General features: G+C 39.2%; 3 protein-coding genes across 4 annotated transcripts; 2 read left to right on the top strand and 1 right to left on the bottom strand.

Moving 5' to 3' along the window:
- Window positions 1-626: 626 nt before the first annotated feature.
- LOC137955529 (aldehyde dehydrogenase family 3 member F1-like) lies at window positions 627-4121 on the top strand. 2 transcript variants are annotated; one of them, XM_068802513.1, is made up of 10 exons: window positions 627-1064; window positions 1269-1337; window positions 1790-1886; window positions 2069-2275; window positions 2371-2495; window positions 2584-2676; window positions 2858-3030; window positions 3196-3286; window positions 3410-3559; window positions 3650-4121. In XM_068802513.1, exons 1-10 carry the CDS (start codon window positions 870-872, stop codon window positions 3887-3889), a joined length of 1440 nt encoding a protein of 479 aa, XP_068658614.1. In that variant the 5' UTR covers window positions 627-869; the 3' UTR covers window positions 3890-4121. The 2 variants fall into 2 exon arrangements, with proteins under 2 accessions (XP_068658614.1, XP_068658613.1); XM_068802512.1 differs by having other exon boundaries at window positions 628-1064; window positions 2572-2676; window positions 3650-4120.
- Window positions 4122-4268: 147 nt separating this feature from the next.
- On the top strand, window positions 4269-6448 carry LOC137955530 (NAC domain-containing protein 2-like). Its single transcript, XM_068802514.1, has 3 exons — window positions 4269-5192; window positions 5404-5684; window positions 5778-6448. Exons 1-3 carry the CDS (start codon window positions 5009-5011, stop codon window positions 6219-6221), a joined length of 909 nt encoding a protein of 302 aa, XP_068658615.1. The 5' UTR covers window positions 4269-5008; the 3' UTR covers window positions 6222-6448.
- A 100-nt stretch (window positions 6449-6548) lies between these two features.
- Window positions 6549-19547, bottom strand: LOC137956020 (probable apyrase 1). The gene is made up of 9 exons (XM_068803308.1): window positions 18795-19547; window positions 17336-17464; window positions 17180-17236; window positions 14162-14254; window positions 12003-12208; window positions 10726-10817; window positions 8415-8632; window positions 7232-7421; window positions 6549-7107 (listed from the first exon to the last, which is right to left on the bottom strand). The coding sequence occupies exons 1-9, from the start codon at window positions 19110-19112 to the stop codon at window positions 6995-6997; spliced, it is 1416 nt and encodes a 471-aa protein (XP_068659409.1). The 5' UTR covers window positions 19113-19547; the 3' UTR covers window positions 6549-6994.
- Window positions 19548-19802: the final 255 nt, after the last annotated feature.

Genomic DNA, 19802 nt, shown 5'->3' with positions numbered 1-19802 from the left:
CGCCTTAGGAGGGAAGCCCCATCCAGCTGGTCAGGCCGCTTTTGGGGTTGTACTGGCTGCTCGGCGTATGCCAGTCGTCAGTTTTAAGTGTCAAACCGGCGAGTGCGGGTCCCCTGTAACGACAACGGCGCTATTTCCCCCGTTGATTCTCGTCGAGTTCAGCCTTGACGGATCCGGCTGGGATCAAGATTTCTACGAGACAAGCCTGGTCGACGGCTAAAAAGTACCCTTGTCGGTGAGCCCACAAGGCGATAATAGAAGCTATGGCAGCAGTGTAAGCGCTCGAAATTGAAGGTGACAGGTGATGGGGTGGTGGCGCTACCATTGCATGCAAGAGCGCCTGCGAGGCGTTGAACATCGATGAGTATTGATGCAAAGGGGATTTCAAGTGGTCCGGAGACATGCAAGACCAACAAGTTACTCGACAATGTTCAAGCCCGGCGAGGCTGTCGTACGTGTTGCTTCCGTATCATATAAATTGTGCGGGTTAATTTCCTCTGTAAAATCCAGTTGTTAGACCTGTATATGCGTACAGAAGGAGGGAAATAAAAACTACCCAAGGCTTTTAAGTAGAGCATTTGTATTTGCTGCAGAAGCTTTAAATACTCGTAACTGCGACCATGTGGCCACGTTGAAACTGATGGTATGAAGGAACAAAGGAACCCGTCTTATCTCTCGCATGAGCTACTGCAGATTTTGAACTCTGGATTCGCGCTTGGTTTTCTTCATTTTATTGTCCTTCTCTTGATCTCCTTGAGTCCAGCTCTCTGTGTTTGAGAAATCTATTTCATTTTGTTGAGCAATCGAGGAAGCTGTGTCGGTCGGACTTCGGAGGGATCGATCGGAGAAGAGAAGCAACCGCCGCGGCCATGGAAGTGCTGCATCTGGAGGAGAAGATGAAAGAGTTGAGGGAGAGCTTCCGGATCCGGAGGACGAGGAGCGCCGCATGGAGAAGGTCTCAACTAGAGGGCCTCTCGAGGCTCCTCAGGGAGAAGGAAGGAGAGATTTTCAGGGTTCTGAAAGAGGATCTGGGCAAAGCGCCTGAAGAAGCTTACAGGGACGAGGTAAGTATCAACTAGTGTCAATCAATTTGCCTCGCAGTCCTTCACTATATATGACTCGTTATCTGTTCTGATCGTAATAGAACCTAAACTCGTAAAGAGTAATCTTACACCAAGTTACTTATGGTACGTTAAATTTCTGCATGATTTTGAGGGTATCTTTCTGTACCTCTAGTATATTATTACAACATTTTGGATTTTTCGCAGATAGGGCTTTTGCGCAAGTCTCTTAATCTTTCAATGGCCTCCTTGGAAGGATGGATGGCCAGCCAAAAGGTGAGCAAACCCGGCCTTCTCGCTTGTCCATTTTGAAATGTATATCGTCTTCAAAATCCATCTTTTGCAAGTTGAATAATCTTTGTAAAAATGGATGGTTCGCCTCTACATACGGGTTGCATAAGCATATTGGTCTTACATGAATAAATCAGCTTTGATAGATTATTTTAGATATCGTTCTTCTAAAGATCATCAAATGCCAAATACAACCCATTAAATCACTCCCTCCCTCCCTCCCTCCCTCCGTCATATTTAAAAACTGCTCTTTAAAAGTAGCAGAGAAGAAAATGCATCGGCATCGAACTGAAGCTTTGCTGCTGGGGATTGGAACGGTAAATTGTGGTCCGCAGGGGTAGTTTCTATTGACCTGAAGCTAGCAAAAACTTTTACCAAATTCGTTAATAAATTTGATTTGTGGATTGAATGTAACATGTGTAAGAAATTCATGGCAGGTTTCTGTGCCAGTAATCGCCTTCCCGACGTCGGCTGAGGTTATACCTGAGCCACTTGGCGTTGTTCTCATAATATCCTCCTGGAACTTCCCTTTCGGTGAGACCACAATCACCTTCATCTTATCTCATTCCTCTCTGTTTTGAACAGCTTAGCAAGTGAAGCAGTAGTTAATTGTGCGAATGGCATCCCCATTCAAACTAAGAAGCAGTAGTTAATTGTGCGAATGGCATCCCCATTCAAACTAAGTAAACAGCTTATTGTGTTTGGTGATGAGGCAGGATTGTCGCTGGACCCCCTGATCGGAGCTATAGCTGCAGGCAATGCGGTCGTGTTAAAGCCATCAGAATTGGCTCCTGCGTCCGCCTCCTTTCTTGCGACTTACATTCCCAAGTACATGGACCATAAAGCTGTCAAGGTCATTCCAGGGGGCCTCCCCGTGGCCCAAAACCTACTCGAACAGAAATGGGACAAGATTTTCTTCACAGGTTCATCCATAGTCCATTTTCCACCCCGACCGCCTCCTTACCTTCTTTTGAGTTTAAACCTACTAAACAAAAATGTTTCTCTCTGCTGACTTCAGGAAGTGCGCGCGTTGGGCGTATAGTCATGTCCGCAGCCGCAAAGCATCTTACACCCGTCACTTTGGAGTTAGGGGGGAAATGCCCCGCAATTCTTGACCACCTCTCCAGTTCATGGGATAAAGAGGTAGAATTCGGTGCCCTTCCCTAGCGAAAATCTTTTCTTCTTCATTGTTGAGGACAATTTTTTTTTTATGTTGGAGGTTGCCATCAAGCGTATCGTGAGCGGAAAATGGGGTCTTTGCAGTGGGCAAGCATGCGTTGGAATTGACTATCTACTGGTTGAAGAAAAGCAGGTCTCTTCGGTGGTAATAATCTCTCACACACTCTGTGTCTCTCTCGTATGTTATAAGAAACATAAAGAAATAAAAAGCAGTCCGGCGGTTAAGGTTTTGATCGGTATGTTTTATAAAGTAGGCATTAAGTATCACCCAGATGATCCTAAATCAACACTGGTAAACAGCTTGATGCGGCTTCATTCTTTCCCAGATTGATCAAATCAAGATACGCCTCAAGAAATTTTATGGGGATAAGCCGCTGGAAACTAACAGCATGGCTAGGATTGTGAATAAGAGTCAATTCGACCGGCTGAAGAACCTCCTGGAAGATTCAAGGGTTGCAGCTTCGATAATCCATGGAGGTGCACTGGATGAGGAGAACTTGTACTCTTTCTAACTCTTCTTTGAACCTGTCTTACCTTTTTGAAAAGACGATAGAAAGAGAAATAAAGGAATTCTGCGACGGTTTTTTTGCAAATTGGAGCAAGAAATGAGCTGAGTACCTTATGTTGGAGCGCAGAAACAAGTTGACCTCACTATCTTTTGCAGGTTTATAGAGCCGACTATCCTGTTGGATCCTCCTTTAGACTCTGAAGTGATGACAGAAGAAATTTTCGGTCCGCTGTTTCCTATAATCACGGTGAGAGTCTCCAACCAAGGCCTCCTCTCCACATAAATAGAGGGAGACAAAAGCCAATATTCTTTCACTATATTTTCCATGGTTATTGGGATGAAATATTACTGTGTCGTCCTTCTTTTGTAGCTGAAAAAAATAGAGGATAGTATCGACTTCATAAATGCAAAGCCGCGGCCTCTTGCTATGTATGTGTTCACAAAAGACGAATCTCTCAAGAGAAAGGTGGTCGCTGAAACATCTTCTGGGAGCGTGACGTTTAATGATGCTATTATTCAAGTAACTCCTGCATCCCTCCATGTTTTAATTCCCTCCTCCGGCTGATTAACTACATTGAGTACTCATCTTCCCCTCCTCTCACGTTCACAGTTCGCTCTGGATACGTTACCCTTTGGAGGCGTCGGCGAGAGCGGCTTTGGGAAGTATCATGGGAAATTCTCATTTGATGCCTTCAGTCATGGAAAGTCAGTCCTTCGAAGAAGCTTCCTGACAGAACTCAATTTTGGTTATCCACCATGGAACGCTTACAAGCTCCGATTCCTCAGAGCGGCCTATAACTTTGACTACATTTCCCTGTTCCTTCTGCTGCTGGGACTGAAGAGATCATAAGCATGGCGCATCATTGCCCAACTCGCCGGCGCATGTGGAGGATCACAGTGAGTTTTATTCCTAGCGCCAGCTAACAACGACTATGTTCCTACTCTTAAATACTCTAGAGAGAGGCCAATTGGTGTTTGCTTTGGTATCTGCCTGACTTGCGGATCACATATTTGATCAAATATTTCGCTAGAACTGTTTGAAATGAAAATAAGGAATACAAAGACATTGAGCCAATGAGGTTCATAGGACTCTTCATTTGTTTCACAAACATAAGGTAAGGGGAGTTTCACCGCTCCCCTCTAATATAGACAGAAGTGAAAGGTAGGTAAAAGACATCATGAGGGCTGGTTGCCTAGTGATCCTCTTCTCTTCCCTGTCCGACCTGTTAAATGGGGTATTTTGGTAAAAAAAACATCTGGAAAAACGAAAGCGTGGCAGTGACGCCACCCATATGACGACGGAAGAACGAGGATTCAGCGGCGACTGACGTATTTCTGGAACTTCATCAATTATAGTTTTAAATTCCTATTGATTTTTCAAGAAAGAAGCGGCTGAGCAGTCAGCTTGGACCATAAAATTAAAACTCGAGTCAGCGGAAACAATGAAGAGAGACAGAACAGGAAACAGGGGAGATGTATCGGCTTGGTATTAAGCATCTTTATCGCCATCCTATGGAAACAAGAAAAACATGTCGGCGAATATTCCGAATTTGGGATCCCAGACATTTTGCGTCGGCGGTCTACGGTCTAAGACATTTTTGAGTTTTGACGGCGGCTGGAGGAAGCCGCCACATCAATCCTCTGTTCTCCTTCTTAATCCCCTTGAAAATATCGTCTTTTCTCTGTAATACCCAACCCAGCCGGGCGGTTTCTGTGTCCGGTCCCCCTAGTTACGTTCGTTATTTCATGTTTCTGGGTAATATATATATATATACTAGGGCACTCCCATTAATCAGTTAACCATAACCGACTGTCCACAGCTCTGACAAATGCACGTACAACACAGCTAGCTAGGACGCATCGATCCTCTCGTGCACGGAGCCCCGGAGTGATCCCAACATTCAGCAGCTGCAGCGAAGAACAAGACAGCCGGAATCAGATTGTAGTCTGCAGATACGAAGAAATCGTCATGGGAAGGACAAGGGCGATAGATGCTGAAGCCGAACTGAATCTACCTCCTGGTTTCCGCTTCCATCCCACTGATGAGGAGCTTGTTCTTCATTACCTCTGCCGCATGGCCACTCACCAATCTCTTCCCGTTCCCATCATTGCCGAAATCGATCTTTACAAGTACGATCCATGGCAGCTTCCAGGTGTGTATATCGTAGGCCTATCGCACCTATCGCACGTCTCTTAAAATGCTTCCATTCGGTCTTCTATCCATACACTTTCAAGTTAGTTCAAAGTGGTTCGCTTAATCTGCAGGTCATCATTTCATTAATCTAATCATCTGCCTGTATCTAATAGTTTGTTGATGGATCCATCCTCTCGTCTTAATGATTCTTCTTGGAACTTTAATTTCAGATATGGCTTTGTTTGGACAAAAGGAGTGGTATTTCTTCACCCCTCGAGATCGCAAATACCCTAACGGGTCCAGACCCAACAGGGCTGCAGGAAGCGGTTACTGGAAAGCAACCGGCGCTGACAAGCCCATCAGGCCAAAAGAGGGTACACAACACTCGGGCATAAAAAAGGCTTTGGTTTTCTACGCTGGCAAAGCTCCCAAAGGAGTGAAGACAAACTGGATCATGCACGAATACCGGCTAGCACACCCCAATCGCGCCAAGAAAGAAGGCACCCTCAGGGTAAGTTGCCTAATTCTTCCACGCTGCCCACTTCTAACATGGTTGAATTCAAATATTGTTCAGATCCACTTACAACGTCTCTGCTTCTTGCAGTTGGATGATTGGGTTCTTTGTCGGATCTACAACAAAAAGAACAATGTTCAGACACTACAACAGCTGCAGCTACAGAGAACAGAAGAATCATCATCTGAAGAGGCTGCAAACGCCTTGAACACATTTCAAGATCTCGGCTCAGAGTCTGAAGTGTATAACGAAGATCCATTCGTGGAGCTCAGTAATCTAGGCAAACCAGAAGATGGCACGGCATTACACTGGACGGAAGGAATGAGGATTGACCCGTCAGTTAGCTTTCAGACAGGAGCAGCTGTCAAGGAAGATAACGAATGGTTTTGGGATTCGAATCTCGACGATTTAACCTCTTCCATTTCAGTATTAGACAGGACAACGGTTCCGGACTTAATGAACCGAGATTTTTTTTTCCGGGGTCTTGGCACTCCTCTGGAGAAGCTTACAGAGATCAATAAGCATCCATTTTGAAAGCGAAGGGTACGGCTGTACAGTATGCAACAATCACCAACAGAAATAGGAACTCCTAACTTGCTCCATTGTATATTTTGCATACCAAATTCTTTTGTTTTCTGCTTGTGATTTGGCATCACCAGAGGTTCGTGCCAGATAACTGAGTGGATGCTGGAGTGTCAATTCTATTCCTGTCATGGCCATCTTGAACCTGCATAAGGTATCAAAAGACCTTTTGTGATATCAAATTTCTTCTTTCTAATTCTTTGGAAAAATGTGGTATTTATGTTGCCTCAAACAAAGCTGTTAAATGAAAGATGATTAGTATCAGGCCTGCACATGTAAGGAAGTAAGAATACTCAATTTCATTTCTTAAAGAATCAACCACGCTGGTTGTCAATCAATTTGGTCTCTTTGTACTGTTTCGAGCCTACCATATGGCATGCAACCTGTCATATCCTCTCTACAATCGAAGAATTGACGAAAGATTACATATAGAATTGGATCAAACAATTACTGCATTCGGCCTCTTAAATAAAACACAGTAGAGCTCATCATGACTCCCAGAGTCACAGTAGCGAGTAAAGATATTGAGCTCCCATCCTTAGCTGCAGTTCAAATTCCGTCATAGAAAACGCCTGCCGATGAGCCACAAGCATGTTACTGATCAACCAAAAGCCTGTATTAGTGTTGCCGCGGTACTTTTTGTCTCCACACGTTACTTTTTTTGAGTATCAAAACAGGGTTACTAGGAAGGTTTTAAAGCATGATGCTCGCACTCTTCTACAATACTATTTTGACGACGCTGCTTCAATAGCACTACCCAATGGCCATGCAGCTTCAACTTGGTAGGCACCGTACTTGACTTGCTTGACCAGGGTGATCTCTTGCCACGGATCTAGAGCTGGAAAGTATTGTAGAGGCAGTGCCAGTCCATCAGATTTAAACAATAGGGAAACTATGAAAAGCATTAATCAAATATAATACCGGCATAATCTAATAATTATTATTAGAAAAGAACAGCTTACCGAAGCCATCTACCAATAGAGTGAACTCATAAACAAGGTCCATGCACAAGAAAGGCAAATTTGCTTCATCCACACGTGGATATGTACTTTTTGCAACTTCAAAATTTAATTCACAAGCACGCTTGGCTGCATCCTCAAAGTCTGCAGGTTTTACTTTGGCCACTGGTTGCTTCGGATCCACAAAACCAGCCTGCACACATGCTATCGTTAGAATTATTAAGAAAAGGACAAGGTCACTAGGAAAGAACTTCACTCTACTTTTTATCAGTTATAAAAGCTTTTCCGGTCAGCCGTGCTTCTTGAATTATGAAGTTGTACTCAAACAGTACCATATAATAGAACGAAAAGAATATGGAAGTGAAGCAAAATGAACATAGATGAACAAGGAAACACATTAGGAAGAATATTCAAGAACATGATAGGACTCATGTTCCACATGGAACTACATTGCTCAAAGTTTTGAATTTGGGAGTTGTATTGCCAACACATAGTAATCCGGCATATCTTAGTCCACAATAAAGATTTGCAGATCTAGCATGCACTTTGGATTTACTGGTCATAGTAGAGATTGAAAACAAAAGAGAAAGAAATAGAAAAATAGAAGACAGAAGAAAGGGGATCAACTGAGAGAAAGAGAAAGGAAAGAAGAGGCAAAAGAAAAAGAGAGAACAGAACAGGAGACAAGGAAACGACCTTAAGCAGGATGAGAAGGAATAATGGCCTCCAACTACTACATTAGTTCCAGTGCTATATCACTGGATGTACTGTTCTGTTTGGAAGGCAATCAAAATTTAGGAATTCAAATGCCATGCGACAACCGCAAGGAAATTTTATAAAACAAGGATCCTCAACTTCAGGAGGTCTATCAATAATATTCAGATACAGATAAGGTCCCTCCAGCTAAAACACCTTGATCGTTTAAAGAAATTCTACTCTGTCTCATGCTTTAAAAATAAATAACATTGTTTGAAGATAGAAGATAAGTGCCTCCAAGTAAGACAAATACTAAGCTAGAAAGTAGCTATCTAGTCTATTAGAAAGCTATCTGGTGATTATTGTCTAGCATAACTGGTCATGAAGATTATGTCTTTTAGAAACTGAAACCAGATATGCATTCCACTGTCTCAATATAAAGGAGCAAACAATAATCACATTACTCTTGAAAAAGAGAAGTGACCATCACCTCAGCTGCTCGGTCAAAGAAGAAAGATGCAACAAATAGATTCTTCTGCCCATCTCCTCCACCACCATTCCAAATACCGCCAAATGTACACTTCATGTGTGTACATGTGGATTCATTCACTTTAAGACCCTTGATAGCAACTCTCCTGCATGTGTTAAAGCTAGAGCCAGAAGGTGAAGCTGATGCATTGTATGTTGAACCACCATAATTGTAAGATCCTTCAGGCATAAAAGACAAAATTTTAGAAAAAGTACCACCTTTTGGAGAAAAAACTGAGAATAAGAAGAACAGACATAACTCCAAATTTATAATCTCCAATACTTTTGCCAAATACTCAAATGAAACAGAAAAAGAGGAAACCAAAACAAAAATGCAAGTAACAAATAATTCATAGATCTTTCCACTTTCCTATATATGTAAATTAGAAATTACAGTGACAAAGCTCACTAGATTGAATCTGATTTAAGAATCAGAAAGCCTGAACTCTTTCCTTCAACAATCATCTATGCAACTTGTAGCTCACATTAGCGAAACTGATTAAGACTGCTTAAACTACTTGTCACCAGTTCATCGTTTACTTGAAATTTCAAGTGACAAATGAGAAATACTGACTAAAAAATTGAAACATTCAGACTGTCCTCGAATTTGGTAACACTTCTCCCTGATGGAGGCAATCAACTTATAGCGAGTCAATAACCAATTGCTGCCCACTATTAATTTGAAGTCAGGAAGAAGGTTTCTGACAATTTAATTGTAGTACAGTTCTCTTTATCTAATTTGAAGGAAATACATGAAGGTAGCTCCCTAAGGAGCACAAGAGTAATCTAGGATTCTTCTTTTCTACAAAAAATAATAAATTTAGGATGATTCACAAAAAGTACAAATCTTTGAAACGTTCTTCAAAGTGAGAAATATTTGAAAGATAGTGATGTTCAACTTTCTATATTTCCACTTCCAAGTAATAATAGTAACAGAAGCTATATAACAAATAGCCCAGTGTCATTCATTGTAAATCTGAACTTAAAGACTCAACCTCTTACTTAAACATATCTAGTTATAACAAATGAATAATGAGAAAAAATAGTTTTTGACACTCATGATAGGACTTGACATTAGATAAAAAAAAGTATTTGGAAAAAGCTCAAACATTATTCAGGAAAAATGAGTCTTTGGTAAAAAAATTTTTAAAAAAAGCTATGCTTCAACATGACATCAGCACCAAAAGGAATAAAGGTCCAGTTTCCGTATAATAACTAGGGTAAACTGTCAAAAGGATTACTCAATCTTGCCCAAAATTATCAGGACAAAAAGCCAGTAGCCTTTATCATGTGAAATCTGACAAACATATGAAAACTTTTGCACCAGTAACTAAGCTGAGAAGAAAATGTAGACCATTAAACATATTTAGCAGCTGTAATTAGAAACTTTTGAACTTACTCTTTCTGAAAAAAGTATTAAAAAGGCACAAAGACATTAAAAATGAAAGAAGTATTGAAAGAATAGTTCATTTGTTTAATCATTGTGGCACTAGGACAGATTTAAGCTTCAATTTAATTAGTTCTTTATGTAAAAATAGTTATGCTCATTGACTTATGACCAAAAGCTTATTCAAATCTCTGGGCCAGAAATTGCATCATTTTTAGGTGTCGAAATCTTACCATCCTACACAATAAAATTACACGTAGGTAAGGGTGGGCACAGGTTAGGTTAAATGGGGAACCTAACCCAAATTGACCTGATATAGCCAGGACGGGGTTTCCTCCCCACCCTACAAGATAGGGGAGAGGTGAGGGTAAAAACTCCTTGCAGATTTGGGCAAGGAGGGTTTTCCATCCCCACAGCAGACCCAACCCACAGAGTCTAATTACATAATTATCCCACATATTGTTTCCCATTCATCCTGCTGATCACAGATGGGTGAGGGGGAAACTTGCGCATGTTCAAACAAAGATGGGTTTCCCAATCCCACCCCAGAGTCGACTTGCAAGGTTTAAGCACATAGTTACATCTCATATCATCACAAATGATATATGTGAATAACAAAAAATAAACATTTTTTTTGTTTATTTTGTTTATGTCTACTTAATTGATATTTTTGGATCGTTGCATACAATTATTGTATATTTTTTGTAATTTTATGCTTCCATTATATATATATATATATATATATATATATATTCTCAAGATTCTTATTAAAAATGAAGTTAATACAAAGTTGTTTGTATCATGCACTTAACATTAATAAAAATGGAAAAACAAAAGTGCCTGTTTGCATATGCCCTATGCACGAAATATTGCAGTGCAAACCTACCATCATAACCATTCAATACACATGGGTTACCAGACTTCTCCCCAGCCATCAGAATCTCAGCTCGAGCTGCTAACAGACCATAACGCAAGTAACTGCAAACATCAAAGAAACAAGTACATTTTTCATGAAAAAGAGATTAGTGACTGATTTGTATTTATAGAAAATGTAAGCCCAGTCCTTGGATAGTAACAAGAATGACAGATTCATGCAACTTTTTTATCACTTTTAAGACAACAGCATCATATTATAAAGAGTTAATTGCCTACATACTCATGGCAGATGGCATAATTGCCTAGATAACCATCAGTTTCAAATTAATGCCTATATACCCCTACAATATCACTCAAATTGTCTTCATACTCCTGCCAGTAAAGTCAGATAACACCAACTTTGGTACGTACAAATACAAAAGGACTCCTACAAAAATGATATTATGAATCTTTTATTATGTGGAACTCAATATGAGCCCATTCAAGTATAGTTGGGGCCAATGTGGGTTAAAAAAACTGATCTTGATATTTAAAAGACCAAAATGATGTTGGACACAACTACTAAGTAGGTATTTTGATGGGCCCTACATCAGTTCTATGACCTTACACTGAATTACTTTATGAATACATAAAAGAGTCATAATTGTATTCATAAGGATACTTTTGTCTTTTCACAGATCAAATTTATAGTTAATTGACTGAATTTACTAGCAGGGGCACATGGGCAATTTTGATGATATGACAAATGAATGTAGGCATGAATTTAAAACCAGAGTCTTATAGCCAATTATGCAGCATTCCATGGGGAATAGGCAATTCCTGTTATGATAAATGTTTCAGATAAAATTTAACAATTTAAAAACATTCTAAGGGGTAAAGTTGCAGGTATCCGACCATTTCTTGACACTTCCTTTGCTGAGAAGTTAAAAAATAGAAAAATAAAACTTTCATAATAGCAGAAAAGATTGTGTCATTTTTTTTCGAAAAGAACAACAACGACATAAAAGTCTGTCAAGAAGACTATCAAAATTATGGTTCAGAGGGACTTTGGTAATTTAATCACTGAGGGTATTGTAAAAGCAGCTCTCATATAGCTGAACTTCCAACCCTACTTACAATAGCCAGACATAAAAAATTAGTAAACTTTTTTAAGTAAAAAATTAGTAAACTTTTTTAAGTAAAAAATTAGTAAACTTTTTTAAGTAAAAAATTTGTAAATTTAAATATAAAGGTTTTCCTTTTCAATAGTAAATCTACTGTATAAAGTCACCAAATAGACTCACATACCTGTGAACATAAAGGTGATATTTGGTCCCTTTAAGAAACAGTTCCTTCACATATGAATCCTCCCCATCAGTTGGTCTTGGAGCCTTTGCAGCATCCTTTTCTGAGATGGCATATGCCATTTGAACAGAACCACCTCCAAGGTCCACCACTCCAACTGTATTTGAGTATTTATTTCCTAAATTTCCTAGCAGATAATTTATTGTGACCTGCACATAAGCAAACTTGGCTAAAATTCATAACACCAGAATTTCCCCAATTTGCCCCACAATAGATAAGACAAAAGAATAGCACTTGAGCAATCAATTCATCTATCTAGGATCATTCTTCGCAAACTGTCTCAAGGAAAATGGCCTATTGCTACTATAGCACTAAGGAGCAACACGGTGTTCAACAGCAATGGCAGCTCTATCACAAATTAACCATATTATCCATCCAACTGAAGCTTCCTCCAAGAGCGTGTAATTCATGTTCCCAGAACTGGGGCTGATCAGCTAGAGTAACACACATCATATCCAGCAGTGCAACAAAGTTGAATATGTTATGCAGAGCTTCACATGCAATTGAACCAGTTCTTTACAAAAAATCGTATCATTAAAAAGGGACAGTTCCGAGTAGAATTGACTTTTCAACCTTTTTCTTTGCAACATTGATTCACATAACTACCAAAGAGAGCATCACAAGCAGACAGCTACACCATGCCAACAATGAAGAAACCGTTGCTAGAGCCTACACTCCATAACCCAAAGAGACTCTTTCCACAAGGCTCAATCATACAAAAAGGGGATCATTGAGAAGTTTATAAAATACAGAATAAATGTAGAAGAAAAAAAATGAAGATTAGCATCTGGAAAGCTATATACTAGGAGTATGACAAGAAGATTGAAGGCATTATTCTAGAAAATGGTGTCAAGAGGATTCATACATAAGGGAACCAGATGTTTTTTTCTTCTTAAACCTTTTTTCCAATTAATAAACTCAAAATGTTAAGGAATAGTCCCACATGGATTAGTAAGTACAAAGATCTTGAGTTTATTAGTTGGGAAAGAGGTTTCCTAAGTTGACTAGTCATTATGGGATGGGCCTTGGACTCAACTTAACATGGTATCAGAGCAGGTACTCATATGTGGGCCTACACCTAAAAACTATCTACTTGTAAAGCCACAAAAGAGGGCCTACACCTAAAACTATCCACTTGTAGAGCCACAAAAGAGGGCCTACACCTAAACTGCCTACTCCTAAATTATCCACTTGTAGAACCACAAAAGATGGTTTACACGTGAGGGGGAGTGTTAAGGAATAGTCCCACATGGATTAGTGAGTACAAAAATCTTGAGTTTATTAGTTGAGAAAGAGGTTTCCTAAGTTGACTAGTCATTTTGAGATAGGGTCTTGGACCCAATTTAACAATCTTTGATCTCACTAATCCATGTGGGACTATTATTTAACACTCCCCCTCACATGTAGGCACGTGGAAAATTTGGGTAGAGGCCCTCACGTGTAGGCACGTGGATAATTTGGGTGGAGGCCCACATACGAGTACTTGCTCTGATACCATGTTAAGTTGGGTCTAAGGCCCATCCCAAAATGACTAGCCACCTTAGGAAACCTCTAATAAATTTAAGATCTTTAATCTCATTAATCCATGTGGGACTATTCCTCAACGAATTTAAAGACTAAAGTTTAATAATTTATTTGGTCTTACGTGTAATTCTAATTTAATTTTTATTTGGCTATGTTTAGTTGGGCCTTCCTAAATTAGCATTAAGACCCACTAGTTAAACTAATGGGCCTACAACATTTGGATCAATAGGGAAACATATTGAATTAGAATATCCTTTGAACTTATTTCTTGGTTTTCAAGCATATAATTCAATGAGTTATCTCAAAGTCATTTACTAGGACACCTAAAAAGATCAGTAACAGGAAGCACAAGTAAAAGATCAAGCAGCCCAACATGAAGCAAGCTAAGATTGAAGGCCACCAGGTATCAACCATTCAAATAAGTAAAAAATAAAATCATCCACACTAATGTTACCATTTGCATTTATCATAAATAGAAAGATCATTTTGATCATTAATCATGACAGATGGCTACCTTAGAGCATGAAGAAACAAAAACAACATAGACATCCTAAAGAGAAAAAATTAATGTGGATTACCCATTGATAGGCACCTTCCTGAGTACCATCAAGAACTGTGACCCACTCAGGCTGAAATTTAAATGAGCTTTTGTTCTCTAGAAGATCCCTCACCTGAAGAAGTAGGTTCATAAAATCATCGAATCAAAAAGAGTACTTCCAAATTATAAGGTACACCAATGAGTAAAGTAAATAGCTATAATCCTTCTAAGACATAGAAAAGTGTTTCACAGTGACAAGTAGCAATTAAGCCTATCTGCAACAAAAGATTGAGTGTTCCTTTAGCAATAGAATCAAATAGAACTGCCATGAGCCAACTACCAGTTATGACACTAAAAAGTTGAACAACATTAGACTTTTCATATTGGAGATAACAAGAACACTTAATTGGAGATGTGAAGTGACATTGTACAATCTGAAAATTATGTGCCAATACCAATTTGTCAGAGTGAAAGTTCAGCTTTTTCAGCTCAACATAAGAGGCCAAATTGAGCTCAAATAGCTCCAGTTAGGTCCACCCTAAAGCTACTACAGTAAGCTCTCCAAGAGCATCCATTGAAGTTTTGTTTTCAAGGCAAATTATTTGTTCTTCAGGGATCGTCTCCATGGCAAGTTAATCATTGAAGGCGACTCAAAGACTATCATTAGTTGGTGTTCCAAAGACAACTCCCCTAGGCACCACTGGCACATCACTAATAGTATTGCTGACATTGTATCTTCTATTCATTGTAATTGGAATCTCATTCCTAGATCAACCAACTCTTTGGCTGATAAATTGGTAAATATCGGAACTTCCTAGCAATCTCTCATTGTTTGGGAAGACTTCCCTCCTTGGTAATTTGCTCTTTTGAGCTTTTGTCTTAATAAAAATCAGCATCATTTAAAAAAAAAAAAGGTAAATTATTTGTTAAAGTTATACAAAAATGATAGGGTAAAGTAGGTTAAACAAGGTGTTCTCTTTGCAAACCCACTATCCATATAAGCAAGTGTAGTCCAGAAGGATTGGTTCCCTCAAAGCAGATGTCATATTTAAACAGTTTCTACCACCCATTTTGACAAAAAAATAAAAAATAAAAAATAAATCAAAGAAAAAAAAAGTTTGAATGACTTAAAGTTCTCACTGTCAAAATTAATAAGTTACTTTTGTTAGCAAGAATGAAAGTAAAACCATTATAAAGGATCACCTAATCGCATACGGAGTTGTATGAGTCTGTTTAATTATCTTCAAACTTTAGTGAGAGAGGTCTCACATTAGAATGAAGTTGCAGAACATAAAAATCAACATTTGTTGAAAGTAGCACGTAATCTTTTGTTTCAGATGAATGTCCAAAAGTTGTATGGAGGAGATGTCATTATCACATCCTATTTTACTTAATTAATAAAATGCCATCTTTGATTTTGGTAGGAAAAATTCCTATGCTTATTTAAGGTTGTACCTTGTGTGTTCAGTTCATTGTGTTTTATTCATTCAATTAGTCCATAAAGTGATAAAAGTTTTCTCCACTTGGCATACAATGTATTTTCCTTGGTCATCCTCGTGCTCAGAAAGGTTATTAATGTTATGATCCTGCTAAAAAAAAACTTATATTTCAATAGATGTGACATTTTTGGAAAATACACCATTTTTTAGTGCCTCATATAAGTCTTTGTCTCCTTCTATAATGGTTGCTAAGTCTCCTATACCTCTTCTAGTAATGGATAGTCCTATTGCACCTTCCACTTCTATTCAAGTTAAACCTGTGCAGGTATATCAACAACGAAAGGTACACAAGCAACTATCCAATAATGAGATACAACATTTAGCTCCAAATATGGTTCCCTCTGATATGTTTGAACCATCTTTCTCCAAGCTTGTCAATCCTATCTTTGATGATTTGGATCTTCCCATTGCCAAAAGAAAAAATACTCACTACCCTATATCGGAATATGTCTCTTTTCATAGTCTATCTCTGACACTAAGGTAATTTACAACTTCATTGTCCAGTGTTTGTATCCCTACTAATGAGCAAGATATCTTGTGTTTACCTAAGTGGAAGAAATCTATGGATGATAGATGGTCGCTTACAGACTCGACAAACATGGACCTTAGTTGATCCTCTTACAGATGTCACCGTTGTTGGTTGTTGTTGGGTGTATACCATTAAATATAATGCTGATGGGACAATTAAAAGGTACAAGGCGTGATTGATGGCCAAGGATTACACCCAAACATACAGAAGGGATGTGTTTGACACCTTTTCTCTTGTGGCTCATATGGGTACAATTCGTATTTCGATCTCTGTTGCAATAACTAAGGGCTGGCCTCTACTTCAACTAGATATTAAAAATGTGTTCCTAAATGGTGATTTGCAAGAGGGGGCTTATATGGAGCAACCTTTTAGGTATGTTACTTGGGAAGAAAATAAGAAGGTTTGTAATTTGTCCATGGGCCTGGTTTGATAAATTTAGTAAAGTTGTCAAGATCTTTGGATTTGTAAGGAGTCACTTAATCATTCTTGATTTGTTTTACATCGAGCATCTAGGAGTGGTACTTGTGGTGTATGTAGACGACGTTGTACATTATGAAAGTGATACTAAGGGGATTAAGGAAGTGAAAGCCTATTTGAACAAACATTTTCAAACATTTTCAAAAAAAAAAAAAAAAAAAATTTCAAACCAAAAATCTTAGATCCGTAAAATATTTTCTGTGAATTAAGGTGGCTCAAAGTAAGCAAGGTGTAGTGTTGTCACAGAGGAAGTATATTACAGAAATGTTACATAAATAAGGGTCAATAAGAGCCAAACTAGTGGATACTACTATAAAGGTTGGTCAGAATTTGTAGGGTGATAATAGTCCTTTACTAAAAGACAGAAGTATGTATAGAAGATTAGTTGGGCAGTTAATACATGCAACATTAACGAGGCCTAACATTGCCTTTCCTGTCAATGTAGTAAGCTGATTCATGGAGTCTCCTCAAAAAGTACATCTTGAAGTAGCCCAAAAGATCTTCTATTTTAAGATAAATGAGAAGAAGGATTTCATAAAGAAGGAGAAATTACCGCTTGCAAAATTTTATCAGATGCATCACCCTCCAATGCTCTAAGACCTGCAGTTGCCTGCATAAACATTAAATGCAGATGACAATCACATTTTACAAATTCTAAGATCAAATAATAACGTCATTAGACAAGAAAAATCAGAGCATTCAGAATTACCCCAACTCTAACTGGTGTTTTACTATGCAATGTAGGGTCAACTGCATTTTCAGCTTCCACCAAAAGGGATTTGAGAGAATTTGCAGCTTCCTGGGGATTGCTTGCATATGAGCTAAGACCTGGCTTTTTCTGTTAACAAAAAATTAAAAATAAGAACAAAAAATGGCTAAGCCAGAAAATAGACATTTATATTTGGAAGATGGCAGATGAATCTAACAACTGGTTGAAACACTTAAGACATGATTTAAATGTCAATTGTTGAGATGTCTCAGTCATAAATTACAGTGAGTAAAGTGACATAAATCAGGCACTGTGTCACTTGTTAGCAGAAAAGAAGAACTTCACTTTCGCAATCTATCTTTTACAGGTAAGCACGAATAGTAATGCAGGCTGTACTCTAAGGCACAGGAATAATTACCATAACAATTTTTGTACATGAAGTAAAACTTCAAAATTGTATCTCAGGCTGTTGAAAGGTGCTGACCTCAACCTAATTACCATTAAAAATACATGACCACATTCTAAGAAAGACAAAAAAAAAGTGAAAGATGAAAACAGAAAAAGCTCCCAAAAATGAAAAGCAAGCAAAATAGCACCACAAATTTCCAGCCATGAAAACGATAACGTAGAGAGAGAGAGGGAAAAAATGATACTTCATGGTCTAACAGTTCACTGGCTCATGAAAAATTATCATAATGCAAATACTTGCTAAGAAACTCCAGGGGAATGGTTACTGCCAGTTCAAGTGCTTAGGTCTACTGCATTGGGTGTAAAGGAAGAAGGCGTCCGTGTCCTCTTTCTTATTTTTCTTCTTAACATGTTCCTTCCACTTGATTCATCCAACACCTTTTCCTTTTGTAGTTCTCTTTAACGCAAGAAAATGGTAGCCTCGTAAGCACTCTCGTTATGTCCCCCACAAACCCAGACATCTCGCCTTATAGGCATTACATGTTGGCCTAAACCCCATGGTTCAAGGTGACGGAAACAATACAATGTTTTAAGAAAAGGTAAGAAAATGCAAATCAATAGCATTTTTTTTTAAATGCAAATTCCGAGTTGTAATATCTTTTCAATTGAGGATAGCCAACCAAATATTAAAGGTAAGATGAAAGATGAAAATATTTTAATAAATTTAAATCTGCAAAGCTCTAAAGAATTGGCCCTGGAGTTAGACACAAGGAGAAGAACAAAAATGTTTTCCAACAGTTCACTGAGGGGGTGAAGGAACTCTCAGATCATGCACTGGAACGAAGGCGCAGTCACTAACTTAAAGAATGACGTAATGAAAGTAACAAGATTGTCAAAAGCAATGGGAACCATTCCAATCGAAAGTTGTATCCCAAAAGTGGCAAAAGGTGCCTTGGTGGATCTCCTCTAACGCGCATTGCCACTTAGGGTTCAGGGTTAATACAGGCATGTACAAATTAGATAAAAAAAAACAATCAGGAATCAGAATTACCTGTGAGAAGAGCTCAAGATCTTTGCCAATTGGAAGGAGATTCAATTTTTCATCGAAGCAATAGACGTGGACCCTACTGCCCGAACTGCCAGCGTCGAAAATGACAGCATAGCTCTTGGAATCCGAAGGACTGGTCTTTCTGTTGGGAACGAACCTGCGGTAGCCAATGTCAACTGAGACGAGGGAATCATCAGGGACGCGAGGCATGAGGAAAAGAACGAAGGAAATGAGAAGGAGGGGAATGGAAACAACGAGGATGACGCCACGGTAACGGTGAATCTTGTCGGAGAGGGATTCCTGCCTCCCGCGCTGCTTCATCCTGTCAGGCTGATCAGAGGGCGGCGGGGACAGGATCTGGCCCTCGAGTTCGGCGGAGGAGGGAGAACGATACCGTATCTGACCGTTGACGATGTTAGGCTTCAGGGACTGCGAATCCTGGAGGGGATCCAGCTTATTGTTCGTCGACTTCGTCCAGTCACTCTTCTCCTCCTCCACCACCTCCTCGACCGGATCGGGGACGGATTGTGGAGGGAATAATCGATATGGAGGATAGATCTGATGGGATCCGGACACAGGACCGGCAAGTCACCGTTACACAGGTTGGATGGATTGCGGTAGCGATGGAGGGCATCTTATAGCAAGACTCGCGAATTGCATGCGGAAGCGGGCCGTGCTTGCTGCTGCTGCTGCTGCTATTGTCACAATTCTCACAAGTCACGTGGAAAATTAAAGACTGCACCTTGTTTTCGTTAGAAATATTACGAGACTTTTTGATCCGTAATTTGAGTAAAGGGCACTAATTCATCTGTGATTTGTCCACCACCGCGTTATCGTACTCTGGACGCTAGTTTCTTCACCCACCCAAGACGTAAGAGCCTCTGCGATTCTGAGCTGTTCGGTTCTGTCATCGCTAAGGATAATTGAAGTTGAAATTAAATGATCTATTGCTTACATCAGTACAATTCATCATAAAATCTATGTCTACTTAAAATTTATCATTAAATTCCA

Source organism: Aristolochia californica, unplaced genomic scaffold, assembly GCF_029961685.1.
Source record: "Aristolochia californica isolate CCGP_79_NKW_82.1479 unplaced genomic scaffold, dmAriCali1.0.hap1 SCAF_2, whole genome shotgun sequence".
In the NCBI taxonomy this organism is placed as follows: domain Eukaryota; kingdom Viridiplantae; phylum Streptophyta; class Magnoliopsida; order Piperales; family Aristolochiaceae; genus Aristolochia; species Aristolochia californica.
This window is presented reverse-complemented; position numbering and strand designations above follow the sequence as displayed.